Raw genomic sequence first — 21,072 nt, forward strand, 5'->3', positions numbered from 1 at the left:
CATCTATTGAAATTTTAAATACACTTTAAAAAAGCAAACTCAAATGCACTTTTGCCCACGTTCGCCTCCTGTACTGAGCATATCACTAATTAGAGAACAGCCACGCATCACGGTATGACCAGTTATTATTGTGATGAGTCATTTCCTCAGCCTATAGCCTAGCCTGTAGTAACCAGCGCTATATAAAGCAGTGCCTCGCCACTGCTCACTGAAATGACCATTTTGTATGAGTGCACATTTGCCTCTGCTTGAATGCAGTTGTGCATGTTTTATCCAGTGATCCAGGAGGAGTGGAAGACAAAGAATGGGCTGTAGTTAGTCTCTCTGGATTGTGTCCTGCATGCGGAGACAGCAGCGCTTCTCTCAGGAGGCCCTGAAGGCCACATTGTTTGATTCTACCTTTCCCTGCATTGTTTCTCCTCACATAAAGCGCAGTATGAGGTTATGATACAGTACTAAACCAGGAGAACACACACACTGAATCAATTTGATTTTCCAGAAATACTGCAACACTATGGAGTATCTCAGGTCGCAGCACACAATGACTTTTAAACGTCCCCCACCAGCAATGTCACATTTTCACAAGCATGAGCCGTGTATCTCCACAAAGTATAAATAAGGTGTTACGTAATTCTCTCACATATTTAGATATGCAGGACAAGTTATGAATGAACCCAGTTTGTTGTTTCCCGATTCTTCACCACCGTCCTCACCCCCTCTCCTGTATGTGGGCATTTCTGTGCATGGTTGTGTGTGTGTGTGTCAACTTGTGCATTTGATGAATGCTTCACACCCTTTCCTCTAGTTTATATATCTATATTAGTGTCATTAAAAAAGTAAATGATCACATGCATTTTCATATTTCCCCCCTTACACTTGTTGTCTCACCTCCCAGGCCCTCCTCAGCCTCCCCAAGATGTACAGGTGCTCTGTGGGCAGGCTCCAGGGGTGCTTCAGGTCCGCTGGAAGCCCCCCCTCCTCTCTCCAACAGGCACATCTAATGGGGCAAATGTCGTTGGCTACGCAGTCTGCACGAAAGGACAGAGGGTGAGTTAGTATGTGTGACTGTCCTCTGTTAAAAGGTATGGTGAGTGATGGTGAGAAGCTCATACTCTGTACACTATCATAGTTTGTGGAGAATTCTTGAGCATTATAAGATCCACATTTCAAAGGTCACATGCAGTGCATTGAAGCTGTATGTAAAACATTGTTTTGTTTAATCATATTTAATCCATCTGAAACATAAGAACATACATCACAGATGGGATGGTAATAGCCCCTGTTGTTAAGTTTAGCGTTATGTCATCGGTGCCCTCACCACAAACAGCAGTGCCACCTACTTGTCATTCATGTTTGGTGCAAGACTCTTAATCTGGGACCTCTTGGAAAGGTCTCTCACTCCCTCTGGTGACTGCCACGGTAAATCAACACAGTATTTTGAAACATTGACAGCACAGTGTTTCCTGCCTTATTGTGTGGCTCACATACTGATAGCAACATTGATGAATTGTGAGGGGTTTTGCTCCAAACAAAGAGAAAACTAATCATTTGTTTTATGCCTACCGTACACTGGAAGACTTTCAAGACAATGTGAGTATTTAGTCACACACTATAACATTTGCAAAGACCGGGAATCTTGCAGGTTCACTATATGAAAGACAACAACTAGATTCCATTTGAGATTATTTCCCATCCTGCTCCTGAAAATATCATGCCAAACCCCCTTTAAAAACTAAAATTTCTCTAAAATGACATAACCCTAGAAACACAAGATAAAAGGTCTCATATTTGGACATAATTCTGCATCAATATTCCATAAACATAAACTTAGTTTGCGTACAAACTTTACATTTTGGATTTTGTCTCCTGCACTGTTTTAGAGGGAGGAGACCATGAGAATGAGCAGTAAATAGTTTCAAAACTTAAGATTCCTCACTAAAATAAGTGCTGGTTGGTGGATCAGATACACGCTATAATACAACTCCACCAGTTTCTCCTCCTTCTCCACAGTCCAAGAGATCTGAGACTTGTCAGTGTTCTTGTGCCTCCCTGGAGTCCCCTCCATGTTTACTTTCTACTAAGTTTGCTGCTCCCCATTTGGTGCTGGAGTGAGCGCACCTATTGCTTACTGACAGTGTTTGCTTCATTGAACTTCACTATTTGAGTGAGCCAAGACCAAAAAGTTGAGCTGTTATTAAACTTTCTTTGATGTCAGAATGTAAAAACAGGAAAAAGACAGTTCATTTTGAGGCGCCCAGTATAGCTCACTCATCTAGAGTGAGCGTCCCATGTACAAAGGCATTGTCCTTGCTGCAGCAACTGTGGGTTCATGTTGTTTCCTCTCCCTCTCCCTTTCACAATTAGGTCTGTCATATCACATGAAATTTAATCTGAAAAACAAAGACAGACAGCTCAGACTGAGTTTTATGAATGTCTTATACCAATGATCTAAATCATGAGAGTGCACACTAGCTCTAACAAAACTCTCAAATTTGGCTACAGCAGTGAAATCACTTGAAAGGTTGTTTGGTGTAAGGCTGGCATTGGGGTGACACAGAAGGAAAGTGTTGTTTCAGCACTTGTTGAAAATGATCATTCAGCTCCTGTTGACATCAGCATTTTATTCTCTCTTCTTCACTCCAGATAGCGGAGGTGTTGTACCCAATGGCAGACTACGTTACTGTTGAGCTGACAAGGATTCAGTGCCTGGAGGCCAGGGAAGTCATCGTCCGGACGCTGTCAGTACAGGGAGAATCCCAGGACTCCCAAGTCGCCGTCATTCCAAACAACCTCCTCGTGCCTCTACCTGCGCTTCCCCTGCCGCCGCCGATGCACCCCCACGCAGGCCCCCCTCCGCACCCCCACGCTCAACCCCACCTCCAATCCCCTCACCTTCCTCACGCCACACCCCAGCTCCCCGCTCCACCCCAGGCACTCGGACAACCGCTCCCACCCCATCCTCCTCACCCTCAACCCCACCCTAGACTCCCTCACCCGGGCGGACCCCCGCAACCCCAGCTTCGACCCCCACACCCTCAGCCCCAGCATCTACACCTTCAGCCTCACCCTCCCCACCAAGGCCCCAGGCCCCAGCACCAACTGCCTCTGCTCCCCCACCCCCAGCACCACCCTATACCTCAGAGACCAGTATGTGCCAGAGACCTGGATGCCAAAGAGCACGCAGCCCAACACGGGGGAGCCATTCCACCCGGCCAGGCTGGCTGGGACCCCACACGCTCTCCCTCCTCCCAGCCTCCTGTGCCCATGCAAGGCCACACTCTCGAGGCCCCTCCCCTTCCCAATCCACGCTCCCCATCCCCACAGAGGATTCTCCCGCAGCCCCGAGGCACGCTCATCCCGGACACCGTGGCCAAAGCCATCGCCCGAGAAGCAGCGCAGAGGGTGGCAGCAGAAAGCGGCAAGGTCTGATGGAAATGGAAATGCTAAATCAGTCGAAAAAGAAACCGTTAATTTATTTATGGATCGTGACCTATTGATTGTGTACAGAAGGATATTTATCTTATCTTACTTTTCATGCTTGTTTTCAGGGGGATCGGAGGCAGGGCAGATACGGAGAGCAGGATCGTTCATTTCACCAGCATCACTCTGATGAGGAGGAAGAAGATGAAGAAGGGTTTGCGCGCGGCCGTCGGAGAGGACCCTCAGTCGACGAGTTCCTCAGAGGCTCTGAGCTGGGGCGGCCGGTAAGAACAACATGATAAGTGACAAATCTTTTACCTCCTTTTGTCCCAATGTGTTCTTCAGTGAACGACCTCTTATGCGTGTGTATGTCCGGATGTGTGTGTGCATGCAAGTCTGGGTGGTTGCATGCATACACTCCTTTGCCCGTGTCTCTGTGTGTGTTCATATGCGTGCCCATCCATGTGCGTTTGGTGTGTGCATGTGTGTGTGTGTATGTATCTATGTATGTATGTGGACTTAAACAACTGCGTCTGTGTGTTTGTGTTTTGTGTTTGTGTGTGTGACTGCCAAAAGCCTCACTATAGTCACAATGAAGATTATCACAGCGAGAGCAGCCGGGGCTCTGACCTGTCTGACATCATGGAAGAGGATGAGGAGGAGCTGTACTCTGAGATGCAGCTGGAAGAGGGACGTCGACGCAACTCGCACAACACACCCAAGGTGCAGTTCTTTGCACTTATTCTAAACCCAAGAGTCATAACCACCCAAATTTATTACTCTGTAGTGAACTGCACAGGCACAGATACTTCAATTGAGACTGCTGCCTTAATGCATTTAATGTGTGGTTAGTGTGTGTGCTGAGTTTAGTTCAAATTATAGAAAAAAGAGAAAAAACATTGGGTTTTAGCACCATGGAGAGAAACAGATACCCCTTTTCCACCAACATGGAATGGGTTCCTCTCGAAGCAACTAATTTTAAACCATTCGAAGCATTTTCACCAAAAATAAATTCGTTCGAAGCTCGAAAAGGTGGCTGCCAGCTAAAACCAAAAAAAAGCAGGTTTTTCTTGGCCTGAAGTGCTAACCATGACAACATCGGTTTATTCGGGAGAGACACAAGAATGAAGTAAAGCTAATATTAAATACAGAGTATGAGTGTACAGATTAACAGATGATGATGAAGTCTTTGGCACTTGGACACCAGAGGGAGATATTTTGTGATCAAGGGACATCTGATATATCCCCCCCCATGGAGTCCAGACACTGGTGGTGGTGGTGGCTAATGACTCTGAGGCTGCTGAGGCAGATGAGGCTGATGAATCCGTAAAGACTATGTGGTGATAGCAGCAAGAAAGAACTATGACAAAGAAATAACCATATTTAAAATGAGGAGCAGTAAGATGATAGGCTGACAGAGAAGGTGTGTCGCTGTGCTATTGGTTGATTGTGAATCAGCTGATGACTCAATTGACAGACCCAGACAATGACGCCTAGAGATAGTGAATGAGCATATGTGTAAGGAGTGAGTGGTAGGGTGAGAAAGAAACTTATAGCCTGAGCATGAAAAGTATTGTCTTCCTGACTGAACTTTCGCGAGAGCTTCATTGGGCGCGTGTCATTCTACGGGGTCCAGTCATCTTATCATTAGTAGCTGGTTGTGATTGTTTTTTGGATTTAAGCAAATATCTGTAGTAATGGAAGGAAAGCTTGCAGGAAGTCAATGCTATCTGCCGTCTTGCTACTTCTGTTAACTTCCGAGTAGGTATAGCTGTGGCTAGAGCAGCTACTTGACCCACCCACCAGCTATGTGACTTGCCCACCATATCTACACATCAGTCCATGATCAGCCCCCTTTGCTCCTTGACCCAGAAGCGGAAGCCCTGAAGAAATTGCTAAGTTAGCATTTAACACATCTTGTTACTTAAAAGGTGAATATTGTCTTCATGTATAATGAAATTATAAAGTGGCTTATTGCTACATTTGGAGTCATATTTATTCACTACAACGCCGCTCTGTTTGAAAAGTATCCTGATAATGTCTGACACCTGAAGAAACCAAATGATCTTCCAGCTTCCCATGGCACTTGTCGTAAAGCTGGTACAGAAAATATTTCCTGCCAGTCTCGCACTTAATTTAATTTCTTGAACCCGTCGTTCTCCACCGTGCTCATGGGCATCATGTCTTCGGCTAGAAAGTCTTACACTGCGTCTGTTATATCTCTGCTCCTTTTCGATTGCCTCTCATATGGGGTTATGGCGACAAAAGAGGACGCTATTGATGGCTGTTTTGGTGCAGCCCCGCTAGCACTGCTCACAGCAGCAGAAGTGCTCGGCCATTGAACAGCACTTGTTGGTGGACTAACTGCAGTTTCGTCATGGATTTTCATGTTCTCAGTGTAGTCGCTGTTTGTTGTGTTTTCCGTCCTGGCTGGCTCCAATTGATGACATATTTTGCAGACTGTCTTTGTCCGTGTGTCAACATCTTTCAAGTAGCCAAACCACTCCCAAATTATTGACGCTGTGTAACCTTTTTTATCCACAATCTAATAACGCAAGCTCTTCTTTAGCTTCACCACTGCCTTGCTCCTCACTTCCACTCATTTTCCCCTCTTTTCGTTATGTCCACACTACTTTTAATTCCTCCTTACCTCAGCACAAACTTTGCAGTGAAAAATGGGCGTGTAACGACATGCATCCCCAACACTGCAGATTGACTGACAGCTGTCTGTTAACTTCTGCTGCATGACATGCTGTTTGGATCTATCTAGGTTTATCCATATCGCGTAAAAATGACTATAGATTATCATCATCATCGACAGACATTTTACTGCCACCCTGTTTCATGATTGTTTTATCGCCCAGCCCTAGCTGCTACTATTCATGTCTCTTCATGACACATCCTTGATTACAGTAGTTCTGCTCGAAACAGGTAGAAACAGGGGCTGGATAGCACCAAAGCTCCAAGCATCCTGAGAGGAACCGGTTTAAGAACCAGAGCTAATTTGGTGGAAAAGGGGTAAGAGAGAGAAAGAAAGACAGACTGAGTTTTAATGCTTTCAGGCAGCATATCAACATATCAGTGAGGAGAAACAGTACTGGAGCAACATCTTTAAAGTTTGATGTTTCAGTCTGGACCACTGTTTGTGATATTAGTCAGCAAAACTTGCTATTTTGCTGACCATTTCCTCTTTTTAAGCTGCAATCCTCTCTGTTTAGCTTTGTGTTGACTTACAGTGTACACATGGTCTCGGCTATTGGTAGGATTGGAGGTAATGTGGAGCTGCAGCGTTGCAGCTTGCAGCCACAGATGCAGAATATGGGAGGCTGCAGTCACAAGGCTGCAGTCTGACAGCACCTTTAATGTTTCAGCTCCATGGAGAGAAACACAGATAGACTGGGTGTGAATGTGTTCAGCACCTCGGAGAGAGAGACAGGGAGCATCTGGGTTTGAAATGTAAAGCGCTGTGAAGGGAAACTCGACAGTTCTCACCGATATTTTTGACACTCTTTTTTTTTTAACATACTTTAATTTTGTATTATGTTATGAGTAATGCTTAATTTTGGAATGTTAAATTTTCCAGTGGGCTTGTGTATGTCTGAGTGTGCGTCTATGCGTCTGTGTTTCAGTGTGCCTGCCCGTGAGTGCTGCATGATTTTGTTTACATACAACTTGTACAAGTATGTCGACGTGCGTTTTTTTCCACACACACGGTTTGCGGATACGTCCACGTGTCTGTGTGCAGCTCGTGAATGTTTAATGTTGCAAATGCTTTCTGTGCTTATATGAATTTCAGAGCAACACTCCAGCTGGAGGCCGTCATGACCGGGAGACTGGGAGAAGAATTCATCATGGCGGTCCCCAGCCTCAGAGACGACCTCTGATGGTCCCCTCTATTGGTCAGTATGGGCGGGTGGCTAGAGTGGACAGAGGGTCTTTTTATTTTATGATGCTGTAGAACAGAAGTGTTTGTTGCTCTGTTAAAACCATCATGAGCTTCTCTGTGTCTCCAGATCACCTCTGTGTCTGTGAACCATGCTCATGCCCTTCACTACCTGAACATAAGTTTGATCTTGCAGAGATTATTATGATGCAACAAGCTGACACTTCTCTTAAACTGCTATGCACAGTAGCACTACACGTTCATGCATTAATCTCCTCTGATAGAGACGCAGTTTTCCAAAGATGCTGTCCTGTGTGCATTTGTTACTAGGCCTCCAGCTTTAGGTGGCAACACAAATCTTAAGTTAACCTTTTGGGAGGGGAATGTTGAGCTTTGCATTGTAACCCAATCACCTTCTAACTGGTGTTTCCTGTAGAGGTAACCTCTGAGAATAACAGTGAGGGAAACCCCGTCACCGAGGATGTTTACTATGGCAGAGTAGCTCGGCACAAGACGTGGCCTTCCCGCAGGCACATGGGCGGCACCAGGTCTCCCCATGGTATGTGCCTGCAGTCCTGTTTTTCCCCCACCACAGCATGGCAACGGAAATGCCACCAGCAACTGGCAAACGAGCAACAAGTAGCTGTGAACACTTGCAAGTGCCTGTTTCTCTGTCTCAAATAATAATAGTTATTATTATGCTTCCAGTTGAACAGCATGACTGCACTGCACTGAAATTGGTGGACCCACTGGCAAGCCTTTACCTGGGGTCCAGGATGAACATTTCCACAGTTGCAGATGATAAATGGTTGATTGACTGCACAGAGAATGCCTCACTCACTGCACTGAACTCCAGATGCCTGCTAAACCCCCTTCCCTTTGTGGTACAACCACACCTACTACACCTTTAAAGAGAGCATTCATGCATGAGATTTTAAAGATATATCAGTGGTAGACATTGAAGAATGACTACACGTTCACTGCTTTGTTTCCTTTAGACGTTTAAGTTTCTTGAGTTTGAAATATCAGTTGTCTGAAATGCAGTTGTCCCTTACGTTTCTTTGCTAGCACCGCATCGATACAATTAGCAAACCTTCTGTAGGTTGGCATATGCTCACGCGGGAGCAATGCATTTCACATCATGCTTGTATTTTCAAGCACAAAAATAAAGCTTTGGCCTGACAGTATCACACTCTGCTAGCTGGTGCATTTTTCCAAATATTGCAAATGCCAAATTCAAATAAACAGCAGGCTTCCACAACAACTCTGCCATCTCTGCTTTAGACGTCTTGCTGCTACAAGGGTTGGCAATGTGTGGGAAGTTTTGGATTTTGCTTCAAATCTCACAATTTCACTCAGCATTTTTATTAAGCTAAAATACAGAGTTTAATCTTTATCTTTAGATGCATTTTTTCTTTTCTTAATTTAGGCTTCTTTTAGCATGCATGTCAGAGTCTTGTATGTTTCTGGTGTTGTGTCATGTCCATGAATCACATTCTGTCTGTACTCTTGCACCATGGTTTGTCTTGCTCCTCATTTGTCTCTCACTACATAGTTAAATCCAAAAATAGACCAAAAAAATTGTAAACAATATACATGTGTGTGTGCGCGTGTGATTGTGCGTGCATGCATTTGTGTTACCGGAAATGGTTTAAATAGTTGACTGACCATAGATTTCTTCCTGCATGCTGACAGGCACAATTATGGCTTGACAGAAAATCAAATCTGTCATATAATACAGTAAATCAATAAGAAGTATTAAGACAAAAAAAATCCTCTCATTGATTTCCTTTGATTGAAGCATGGCTAAGACACATCAATATGTGAACATATGGACCTGCTCATCATCACAGCGGTACATGCTGTATACAGCAATAGGTTTTGTCACCAAAGTTTTGTTGCAGAGCTCAAATTTTACAGAAGACAGACAAAAAAAATATTTGCAAATATTAGATATGAAATGTGTTGGACCACATTTGTTGGTCTCTCGTTCAAGTAAGGCAGGATGATGGAATTTGTCTTCACTTTCTTTAAGATGGCTACAGGGACCGGGATCGCCGCTCTCCCACGTACTACGACGAGTCAGAGCCTGAAGAGTCTTTCCGAATCTTTGTGGCCCTCTTCGACTACGACCCTCTGTCCATGTCCCCCAACCCAGACGCAGCTGACGAGGAGCTGCCCTTCAAAGAGGGGCAGATCATTAGGGTGGGAGTTTACAGTTAAGATGGTCAGATACTGTACTGCATTCCTGATTAGTCTGTCTTCCTCTGTGCATTTATCTGTCTTACCTGCTCCATTTTGGCCATGGACAAACACTATAATCATAAAATTTTGGGTGTCATAATTGGTTACTGTCTTAATAAACCTAATACATCTCAACAGTCCGAATACACTTCTACCAAACTGACTTTACTCTTCACTATTATTTGTGTATCATGTGAGATTCAAGTCTGTAGACTGGCTGTCAGTAAGACTGCTTCTCTGCAACCAAATCTGCAGCATACACATTTGAGTCTTGAATCTTTCTTCATCCTTCAGGCTCTTTTTTACGTTGGCTGATGAAGGCAAATGCACTATAATGGCCCAATACATTTCCATTAGGAGAAATGTGCTACTTCAAAAACAATGCCAGTTCAAAAACGAATGGAAATCCCAAGCAAAGCAACAATAAAAACAAGCTGCAAATGAAAAAATGAGCTGCAAAAGACTAAAACAATACATAAACGCAAACATGCTGCAAATACAGAAATGATGCAAAGTCAAAAGAAAAATGCCACATATTCAGTCAACTCAAAGGAAGTTCTCCAGACCTCTAGGGGGAGTGCTAAGTATGCTAAGTAGTTACGTAAATCTGTTGCGCTTTCATATTATCTCAAAAAGTTTGACAGCACAAATAACTAATCTGAGACAACTAGGATTTCTACCCAGGTTCAGTGTTCACTTATAAATCTCACTGTTGAGAAGCAGAAAAATAACTTATGCAGCATTTTAGTCAGGAGGTTTAAATTCATGTCCTCTCACAGGGTTGGTGATTAAAACTAAACTTTTATCTCTGGCGGAGAAAACTCTGCCGATAGTCCACCACTAACATTTTCTTTTATTGTATTTATTTTATAATCCTGTTTGCCATTAATATATTCGTTTTGGCTTTCTGCAGCATGTTTTTTATTCACAGTATGTTCCCCTTGTTTTATTCGTTTTGAATTTTGTATCTGGTTTTGAATTAACATCATTTCTGAAGCTGCAGCAGCTTTGTCCTAATAGAAATGTTTTGGGTCGTTGTGGGGTGTTTGCCCTTGTTGGCCATGGTCATTTCTTTTTACAATAAAAACAAACAAAAACATTTGTACATTTGTAGCTGCTGCCAAATGTGGGTCTGTGGTGCACCATAGTAATTAGAAATGGTGTAATTTTCAGTTGAAAAAAATGTTCTGGACCCTGAAAACGAACCATGTTCATTTGAAAAGAAAACATTTCCCTATACTATATATGTTTTTGGAGCTTTAAAAATCACATTTTTACTGTCTTGTCTGACAGGTGTATGGTGATAAAGATACAGATGGGTTTTACAGAGGAGAGGTGAGGGGCAGGATGGGGCTGATCCCCTGCAACATGGTGTCAGAGATCCGAGCGGAGGACGAGGAGACCATGGACCAGCTCATTAAACAGGGCTTCCTGCCACTCAGCACCCCTGTGGACAGAATAGGTACTACACAGATCTGCACCTGTTATGGACCTGCTCCAGAGTCAGTGGGGTTGAAAAGTTAAATACCACTAATAATACTTCCTGTTAAAATGGCATCTGTTATCGCTTTCAGAGCAGAACAGAAGAGGCCTCCGTCGAGACCAGACCTCGAGGAGGATGGTGGCTCTGTACGACTACGACCCCCGAGAGAGCTCCCCTAATGTTGATGTCGAGGTATCACTGACTGCCAGGGGCCCCTTGCTGAACACACACATATTTACAGATCCATGGCAGTGCTATAACCACACATAACCAAATAAGGGCGTAACAGATTAAGACATAGTGGACTTGGATCACATTCCTTGCATATCGCTTTTCGTATCTCTGTCTCCTGATAGGCTGAGCTGACCTTCTGTGCTGGTGACATCATGGCTGTGTTTGGAGATATTGATGAAGACGGATTCTATTATGTGAGTGCTGCTTGGCCATGTTTGCCTCCCTAATCAACACTTTATATTTTAGCAGACATCATGCTGGTGTGTCCTGTTTACACCTGATATTAACATGCGTCTCAGATCACAAGTGGACAGCTCTAAGCACAGGTGTGAATGCACCAAATGCGTCCTTAATGCATCTTGAAATCTGATCGCTCAGACCACATTCGGAGAAGGCCTGGGTCACTTAAGGCCACTCTCTCTCACCACTTCAGCTGATGTCCCTGGTTATCCAATTCCCCTCCAGATAAGCAAACTTTCTGTTGCTGCCATTACACAGATTAGACACAGCACTGTAGAACTGTCTCAGGAGCCTCTCTTCTTCTAGTGAATAGTCAGTTTGTTGTCTGCTTGGTTAGCACAAGCTAACACAGCAGCAGCAGCTACTAAACCATCCCCGCAAACTCACACTGAAACAGCTCGACTCTGTCATTAAATCTGTTAATAATAGTTAGGTAACATTAGTCATGTGATGCTAGTAGTTAGGCTTGTCACTGTGTGTGTGCGGGCAGCGTTTCACCAACTCCCCCTAGCATGAAGATCACACTCCTACAGCATAGAGCTTAGATTCTCTGCCCGAACCCGAACCCGACCCCGCCCCTCAGGCTCAGACAGGTCGGGCTCCTCATAATAGACCTAGGCTATGGAACCAACTACTTATCACACCAGGGGGTGGGGCCGCGGTCCCCCTTGACAGTGCCACTGGCCACGCAGCATTGGTATATGACCGCAAAAAGACAGGGACCTCGACACTTAAGAGGCACATGACGAAGGCTTGTCGTGGAAAGAAAACAAGAGTCAGCCTTCAATGTCCACGTTCGTATCCTTTAAAAAATGTCAGTTAAAGGGCCGGGCCAGGCTCGGACAGAACATGCACGGGCTCGGGTGGGGTCGGGCTGGATTTTTTGGGCCTGATCTAAGCTCTACTACAGCAGGAGTTTCCTATGATGGTGAATGAAATGATGTAGGCTGTGTGTTTATTTGCATATAGAAAGGGGAAGTGAGATCCAATCAAGTGGTTACTTGAGACGCATGTTAATACCAAGTGTAAACAGGCTCAAGGCAGCTGTTTCCTCCTGTTTCCACCCTGTATATAGAGCTAAGATGACTGGCTGCTGGTGGCTGTATTTATTGTACCAACATGACAGGTGTAACAATCTTCTCATCTAACTCTCAGCAAGAAAGTGAATGTTTCCCCAAATGTGGAGCTACTCCTTTGACAAACAGCTCCTTCCTGGGTATTAAAAGCAATGTGTTAATTGTAGATTCCAAATTTTCACACATTGTTTGATCACAGGTCGGGCGGTTGGTGTCAAATAACAACCCTGTCTCCTAGAAATTAGATTTGTATGTTACTAAACTGTTTTTGTAATTACATTGTGGTGGGGATGTAATTGCTGCCTGGATTATGTTCAGAGATAATGTTTCTTTGAGTTAATGGAACACTAAATTTAGATACCGTGCGCTGGTTTTGCTGGGAGGTAGTTAGGGAGGATGGGGATCATACAAAGTGCCGGAGCAAAACAAAACAAAAGCACTTTAGTTGAGGTTACCATGTCAATGAAAAGGTAATAAAAAATAATGCTGTCATCACTACAAGTGGATAGGATATTGCACGATTACCTATTTGAGTGGAAACAAATGAAGTACTTTTTCATTTTTCATGTTGTTGATGCGTTCAGTATCAATATTTGAACAACTTGCCAGGTGCTGTAATTAGCAGCGTTTCCTCATTAGGTTAATAGAAAATGAAATTAGCTCAGCATTACGTTTCCCCCCCAAAAATGTATTTGCAGTTTCAAATTAGTTGTATACAAACCTAATTTCTTTGAGACAGCGCTGCAAACAAACTTTAATTTAACAAATCAGAAGGTTGGGAAGGATGATGAATCTGCAAATTAATAATTTTGAAACAGACACATGAATGAAATTATAACAAGTCGAGGGAGTGGCGGTGTGAATTAGTTTCTCGTGCTCTGATTCTGGAAGACGAAAAGACAGAATTAGATGGAAAGTGAGCAATGATGTTAGGCACACTTGAAATGTCTCTTATCTTCATTTCCGTCCGCAGGGTGAAATCAATGGCCACCGCGGTCTGGTTCCCTCTAACTTCCTGGAAGAAGTGCCTGATGACGTGGAGGTGTATCTGACCGATACTCCATCCCACTACCCCCAGGAAGAGCCTGCCAACCGGCCCCCTGCCAACTCTGCCGCAACCGTCTCAGAGGGCAAACGGGTACATCATCATCGCCGCTCTCAGCGCTAGGCCCTGTGTTCATCCATCCTCCGTCCTCTCTCTTGATTTCCGTCTCTTGCTTCCTCCACTTGCCGTCTGTGTGCTGTTCATTGTGTGTGTTTTGTCCATGTGGTGACAGTGGTGACTCTATACAAACTAACAACCCTCCCGCCCTTCCCCCCCGCTCGCCCTTTGGAAAAGGGGACAACAAAAAAAAAAAAAAAAAAAAAAAAAATCCAGTGTTAACACCTTTCTGAGTCTCAGAGAAAGGAAGAAGCAAAGCCTGACATGGACAGAGAGAGGATAGACTGTGGGAGCTCTGCGGGTGATTTATGCATGTAGCACTGGTTAAGGAGGACTTGAAAAAGGCTCGACTCATTCCTCACACGAGATAATTTGGTACCTCTTTGCACTGAAACACAAAATCAAATTGTGGTTATTGTGTATAATTATATTAATGATAATATTAAGTGCTTTATTAACACATAACAATGGCTACCCAATGACACTGAAATAAATTATTTGAGAGAAAACCTATGAAGAAGAGAGAAAAGCATGCCTTTTTCAAACTTGATACGTTTTATAATAACTTTCTTGGCTCGACTGCTGTGTTTCCTTAAAGAGGCTTTGTTTCTTTATGTATATTGCACACACATCAAATCTATTTTTCAGCCCTGTCGACAGTGGATATGCCATGTTTGCTCTGAGCTCGAGAGACAAAACCAATCGCAGCACTGATACGTCCATACTGTATTGTTACGATGGAACAATAAAAAGAAAAAAAATTGGATATTAAAAACATTATTATTTTGCGCTCTGTGTTCATGTGTGTTGGTGTTGTTGTTGACATTGTTGTTGTTTCTTTTTTTTTTTTAGTTTTCATAGTGGTGTGGGTTTTAGCGACGGTGACTATGCTGCCACATCTGATTTCTTTTTTGTTTTTCCTCACCCGCTTGGCAAAACAAAACAAACAAACAGAAGAAGATTGTTCATTTCACACCATAAATGGCTCTGTCTGCCTTGTACAGTAAGTCGGCAACTTGAGATACCAAACTCGCGGCTCTAATGCACACGGCTTGTGGTCACAGCAGAGGCTTTTAAATTCCACTTCACATTATGGAAGCACTTGTCGAGTGTTTCTATAATGCTCTGTTTTCACAGTGACTTAACAGATCAGCAAAATGTGTATCTTTTCTGGTTTGAAATGTTCAAAAGTTTACATGTTCATTTCGAAATATAAAAACGGGGTTTGATATTGGTCTCACAATACTGAATACCATCATTGTTGTCACCCAACAGTGATATATTTATGTCACATCACTGACAATTTGGACCAGAGACAGAGATATCTTTAAATCTGAAAGTGTACTCAGCTGCTGCATTAGATGAGAAGCCTGGTATCTACAGTTGTGTCCCTGGGTGTTGTACTGTATATGACTGTACTCTATGTTCCCTCATGGCCTACCGATGGTGGACTTCTGCAGCTCTGTGGTGTGCTGATGTCGTGCTCAACATTTGATGGCTTCCTCCTCAGTGTTTCTTCTACATATGTACATGTGTGTGCGTGTGAGAGTGTGAGAGAGAATTTAACTAATAATTTATGATAGATAGATAGATAGATAGATAGATAGATAGATAGATAGATAGATAGATACTAAGCTAATGTGCAATGCCTGTCCCTAGATGGGCCTTAAGATACAAAAGACTCAGCAACAAGAACAATACAAGACACAAACTGTTATACATAATTAACACCATAGAATAAGAAGCAAATTATTCATGACTGCATAATCGATTCCTCTTCAAAAACGGTTTAAGTTTGAGTTTGAAGTGAAGTTTGAGTTCTGTAGGTAAAGAATTCCACACGTTAATACCACAGACAGAAAAAGGTGTTTGTCCAAAAGAGGATTTGCACAGGGGAACCTTACAGTTCCCATTGGCTGTTCCACGTGCTACTGTGCCAGACGCTCTTAAGTGGAGCCACAAGGTCACTGAGCAGCTGGGATAGATAGATAGATAGTGCATATTAAGATGTTGTACATGGTTAGTTAGAGAAGCGAGAAGTATGAGAATGCAAATTGCAACCCAATCGCCAGAGTAAATGTGCATTTTTACATTTTAGTAATGCCACGGTTACTGTGTGGTAATATTTAGGCACAAAATACACCTGGTAATGATTAGGAAAAGATCAGATTTTGGCCATAAAATTAGGTGGTTTTGATGATCAAGTCAGCTCATATACATGTATTTAGAACTATGTCACTTCAGAAACATTGATATGGTAGCCTACCTCGGACATGTACAAATGTAACATACCTGTGGTTTGCAGAAATCTAGAATGCCAACATTTTGTTCTGGACACTGGGCTGCACATTGTTGCCATAGATGCATAATTCTCTATACGCAGGACAGACGTGATACATACGACATTTGGAGAAGTTTAAAGGGAAGTAATTAAGTTATTTCTCTAAACATCACCCAACCTTTTAAAAAAATTTTTAAGGCGTCTTCCTAACAAACTAACAAACAGGATGATGAGCTCCCTGCTGAAGGTAGTTTCAAATGATTAATTTGAAATGACACAAAATACTCATCACGTGTCATCTCGTGTTTCCCAACAAGTACAGTCAAGCCGCAAACAACTAAGACATCATTGAGTCGGTGGATAATTTGTTCATTAAGTGGTCAGTGAACGCACTTAAGCCCACTGAGAATTAGATAAGTGGAGTCACACTGAGAACTGAACTGAAACTCAGAGGGCTGTACATACAGTAGCATTTCACACAAAATGAGCACAACAGAGAGCAATAGAAATTAGAAACTTTCACCACACAGCCTTCTGCATTAAAGGAATACTTCACCTCCCAAATGATTGTTGTTTATCAGTTAATTAGCCTGTGATACACTTAATTTGTGAAGAAAACGCTGCTTTTTCCCACATGCCGCCAGCAAACAAAGAACCCAAAAACGGAGAAAATTTATAATGAATTGAAGTCATAGGGGTCCATGTTAAACAACAGCAAAAAAACAAACAAACCATCAGTTCACAAACTGTCAGACAAATTATGCAGTGTAATATAAGTCTTAATTATCCAGCCGTATGATCAGTACTTCCCAAACAGACAGCCCTCTCTGACAGGGAACAGAAGTTCGAGTGCAAGTACAACAGTAATTTTACCTCACTGAACATGGGAGCTGTGGTATACCGCTGCCTCAATGAGTTACTGTGTTTTATTTTGTGACTTTGGTGAATCCAAACTAACCATTTTAAACACCAAAGTCATACAATAATACAAACAACCTAACTGAGGCAGCGGTAGACCAGCAGCTCCTGTGTTGAGTGAGGTAAAATTACTGCTTCTGCCAATGGAGTCTGGCTTTGAAGACAGCATAGAAATGTTTTAGTTTAGTTCTCCGTCGGAAAGATAGGAAGCACTGAGCATGCGACTGGATAAATAAGACTTGGATTATACTGCAGAGTTGTGTGAGAGTTTGTAAAGAGATATTGCGATATAGTTTTGCTGTTAAACGCGGAGCCCTATGACATCAGTTCAGGTAACACTTAACTTGAAGGTACCTACATAAGGGTGACATGACACTGTCATAACTATGACATGACACTGTCATGAACTTGTCATAAACATTATGTACATGTCATGAACGTTTATGACTGCTGTCATTAAGTGTCATTCGTTTTTTGTAATGACAAGTTGACATTGTTTGGGTTGTCTTGATTATGACAACTTGACATTAACCAGGATGACATTACCAGAAGTTGTCTTTGTCATGACAACTTGACATTACATTTGTTTGGGATGTCCTTATTATGACAACTTGACATTAACCAGGATGACATTACCAGAAGTTGTCTTTGTCATGACAATTTGACATTAACCAGGATGACATTACCAGAAGTTGTCTTTGTCATGACAAGTTGACATTAAATTTGTTTGGGATGTCCCTTTTATGATGAAGATGTCTTTGTATCAATCATTATGTCAGCTTGTCATAAAAACAAAAAGAGGTGCATTTCTTGTTAATGTCAAGCTGTTATGACAAAGACATCTTCTGGTAATGTCATCCTAGTTAATGTCAAGTTGTCATAATAAGGACATCCCAAACAAATTTAATGTCAAGTTGTCATGACAAAGACAACTTCTGGCAATGTCATCGTGGTTAATGTCAAGTTGTCATTATAGGGACATCCCAAACAAATTTAATGTCAAGTTGTCATGACAAAGACATCTTCTGGTAATGTCATCCTGGTTAATGTCAAGTTGTCATGACAAAGACAACTTCTGGTAATGTCATCGTGGTTAATGTCAAGTTGTCATGACAAAGACAACTTCTGATAATGTCACTCTAATTAATGTCAAGTTGTCATAATCAAGACAACCCAAACAATGTCAGCTTGTCATTACAAAAACTGAATGACACTTAATGACAGCAGTCATAAACGTTTATGACATGTACATAATGTTTATGACATGTCATGTCATATTTATGACGGTGTTATGTCACCCTTATGTCGATACCTTCAAGTAAAGTGTTACCAAACTTTCTCTGGTTTTTGAATCTTCATTCATCGGGGGTTTGTAAGGAAAACCTTTCCTTCATGAATTCAGTGGAACATGGGGGTTGGGGGGTGAAGTATTCCTTCAAAAGTAGAGTTTGATCAAGAACACACAGACAGACATACATACAGACAGAGTCCTACAGTCTGCCGTGTGAAAGTGTTGCTTCGTTTGTAATACACTGCCCCATGCCTCCACACATCCCCATCGCTTCTCTCCTCAGGTTACCACAGAAACCACAGACACGGTCGACAACAACGCCGCACCCATTCGAACGCCGTCCCCGATCGTTCGGCCCCTCCTCCCGGGCACCATGAGACCCCTCAGCCCTACAAGGGGCCCCCACCTCCCAGTGGAGCCTCGGGACCCCCGGGACCAAGATCTGGCCAACAAGAAGAAGAAGGGACTACTTTCCAAGGGGAAGAAGCTGCTGAAGAGACTCTCCCCCGTGAAGTAAAAGAAAAAGCATACATGTACAATACGTGCACATGCCGGGCTCTGTATATTGCATCCATACAATCAACTCTGATCCAACAACATATGACAGAGAGGATGTGAGCTTTGCCTCCTGGACTGCGTGAGCCTATTTTACTATAACCAGTCATACAGTTATTCATGTGCGGTGATGGATACAAATCAGCTAAATTATGTACAGTGCAGTGCCAAAACCGAGTGACAGAGAGAGGTCACCTGCAGACACAAAAACATATTACTGTGATGTATTTTAAATCAACAGATGACTAAAAAAAACAAACAAAAAATAACTAGGATTTTCATGACATGTGTTTTCTCTTCTTTTTCATTAACGAAGAAACGATTCATTTGTTTCAAGCAGGGTAGCTGTGGAAACAAAGCATCTGGTTACACCTAAGTTTCTAACTAGCTTTTTTCTCAGCCAAAAAATAAATAAAAAATTGTGGAGTATTGATGTCACCACAAGGAAACAGAGACCATACTCCTCTAAGAAGATCTCAAATAGACTACACTGTTATCGAGGCATTCTGTGAAGTAATGCTGGCTGCTAACACAAAGGCTTTATTCAGTGCAATATCATAGAGAGGCAGTAGCATACGCGGGAAGAAAAGAAACGTTTCCACTTGTACCTGTGATTTCAGCAGAGTGGAGTTTTTCTGTGATGAAAGGATTTTAAAAAACAACAGCAGATTGGCAACAGGGCATTAATGTCAGAGACACCGAGCGAGCTTAGCTGTCTCAGTGGCCTTTATGAAAACAATACAAGCGTGACATTCCTCGTTTGATTACAAGTTTGATTTACACCAGTTTGTTTTTTTTCTGTTCTATGACGGGTCGCTTGTGCTTTGTCATTTTCTGAAAATGAAATAAGAGCCGAAATGTTTGTTGTCCTTGCTGTCAAACTGTCATGAAACGCCTAGTTCAAGACAAAGTTTTGTGTCTGTCTTCCTATTGCACAAAGGTGGGTGTTTTGATTGGTGAAAGACATGTTTTGTGTGCCTGTGTGTGTATGGGCAGTATGTGACGCATTCATGATTGCACCTTTTATGTTTCTTGTTCACTTATGCTTTGTTTTGTTTTTCTGAAGGAGAGGCCATGTTGTTTTTGGTCGTGTGATTTAGTGACGTGCTGCTACCTCCATCGCCTGTGCACTGTTCAGTTCTGTCGTCTCACGCTGATATAGAGGGCCACGTCGAAGCCTCGTAGAAATTATAAATCAGAATATTCAAGGTGTGCATTGTTCACTGGTTCTGTTTCATCTACCTGAGGTCTGTGGAGAGAAATGCTCATTTACTCAACGTTTCGTATCTGGTCACATTTATGCTCTACATAACTCGTACTTGCGGTACACAAGGACTATACCATACCAAGTCAACATGTTACACAGCTTCTACACATCTCAAAGGGGATCTGATACAGATTTTAACTTTATCCCTGTGATCTTGGATAATATAACAATTTATGAAATAAGCACATGAACTCAAAGAGTCTGGAAACAATTATCGGTAATTCCAATATTCTGTTGTTGCTCCATTTAGTTTGTTGACTCACTGATTGTTTTGTATATTTAATCAAGTCTTCTAAAACAAACAAACCTATTTGCATAATGCCACTAAAAGATTTGCACCAGAAAATGTAATCAGATCAGTGGAAACTACTTAATATCCTGCAGGCTGCCACACTGACTGTGTGTGAATTCATTTTCTCAGTCATTGTCAGAGTAAAAAAACTCTTGTGCACAAGACGGATCAGTGAGTGATTCTGTGAGAAAATACAAATGAGTCTGAATTAAAGGTCCAGTGTGTAGGATTTAAGGGGATATATTTGCAGAAATTGAATATGACATTTCTTTAGTGTATAATCACCGGAAAATAAGAATCACTGTGTTTTCATTACCTTAGAATGAGCCATTTCTATCTACATAGGGAGTGGGTCCTCATCTCGGGAGATAGCCATGTTGCACCACCATGTTTATACAGTAGCTCAGAACGGACAAACCAAACACTGGCACTAGATAGGGCCTTTCGTGTTTTCCCATTTTGCATCGGCAATTGAAGTTAGCAGCCCCTCCACAGTGAGAGCACTGGAAAAACTCCTGATTGTTTTAAAGTGAAACTGCTTTATTCAGAGTTTTTAGTGGTTTAAATCACCAGGTCTCAGCGGATAATTCGGCTCATGGTTAAAATCTCCTGAAAGTCTGGATCTTAAATTATCATAGAAAAAGATCATAGAAAAAATTATTTGTAACGTGAAACTGCTTTATTCATTGTCCTTACCTGTGTAAATCACCAGGGGTCTCATTTAAT

General features: G+C 42.4%; 1 protein-coding gene across 9 annotated transcripts in view; it reads left to right on the top strand.

Moving 5' to 3' along the window:
• Positions 1–18,757, top strand: part of rimbp2a (RIMS binding protein 2a) — a 95,355-nt gene extending 76,598 nt beyond the window's left edge. For 4 of the 9 annotated variants that reach the window (XM_033647261.2, XM_078161830.1, XM_078161838.1 and 1 more), the window contains 12 exons: positions 896–1,047; positions 2,644–3,423; positions 3,549–3,704; positions 3,997–4,143; positions 7,217–7,319; positions 7,740–7,862; positions 9,339–9,508; positions 10,841–11,009; positions 11,122–11,222; positions 11,387–11,458; positions 13,554–13,718; positions 18,516–18,757. In XM_033647261.2, coding sequence (XP_033503152.2) covers positions 896–1,047; positions 2,644–3,423; positions 3,549–3,704; positions 3,997–4,143; positions 7,217–7,319; positions 7,740–7,862; positions 9,339–9,508; positions 10,841–11,009; positions 11,122–11,222; positions 11,387–11,458; positions 13,554–13,718; positions 18,516–18,749 — 2,372 coding nt within the window. In that variant the 3' untranslated portion in view covers positions 18,750–18,757. The remainder of the gene's footprint in view (positions 1–895; positions 1,048–2,643; positions 3,424–3,548; positions 3,705–3,996; positions 4,144–7,216; positions 7,320–7,739; positions 7,863–9,338; positions 9,509–10,840; positions 11,010–11,121; positions 11,223–11,386; positions 11,459–13,553; positions 13,719–18,515) is intronic. The other 5 variants (XM_078161831.1, XM_078161832.1, XM_078161835.1 and 2 more) reach the window with 3 other exon arrangements.
• The last annotated feature ends 2,315 nt before the right edge of the window (positions 18,758–21,072 follow it).

This window comes from Epinephelus lanceolatus, chromosome 19, assembly GCF_041903045.1.
Source record: "Epinephelus lanceolatus isolate andai-2023 chromosome 19, ASM4190304v1, whole genome shotgun sequence".
NCBI classification, from domain to species: Eukaryota; Metazoa; Chordata; class Actinopteri; order Perciformes; family Serranidae; genus Epinephelus; species Epinephelus lanceolatus.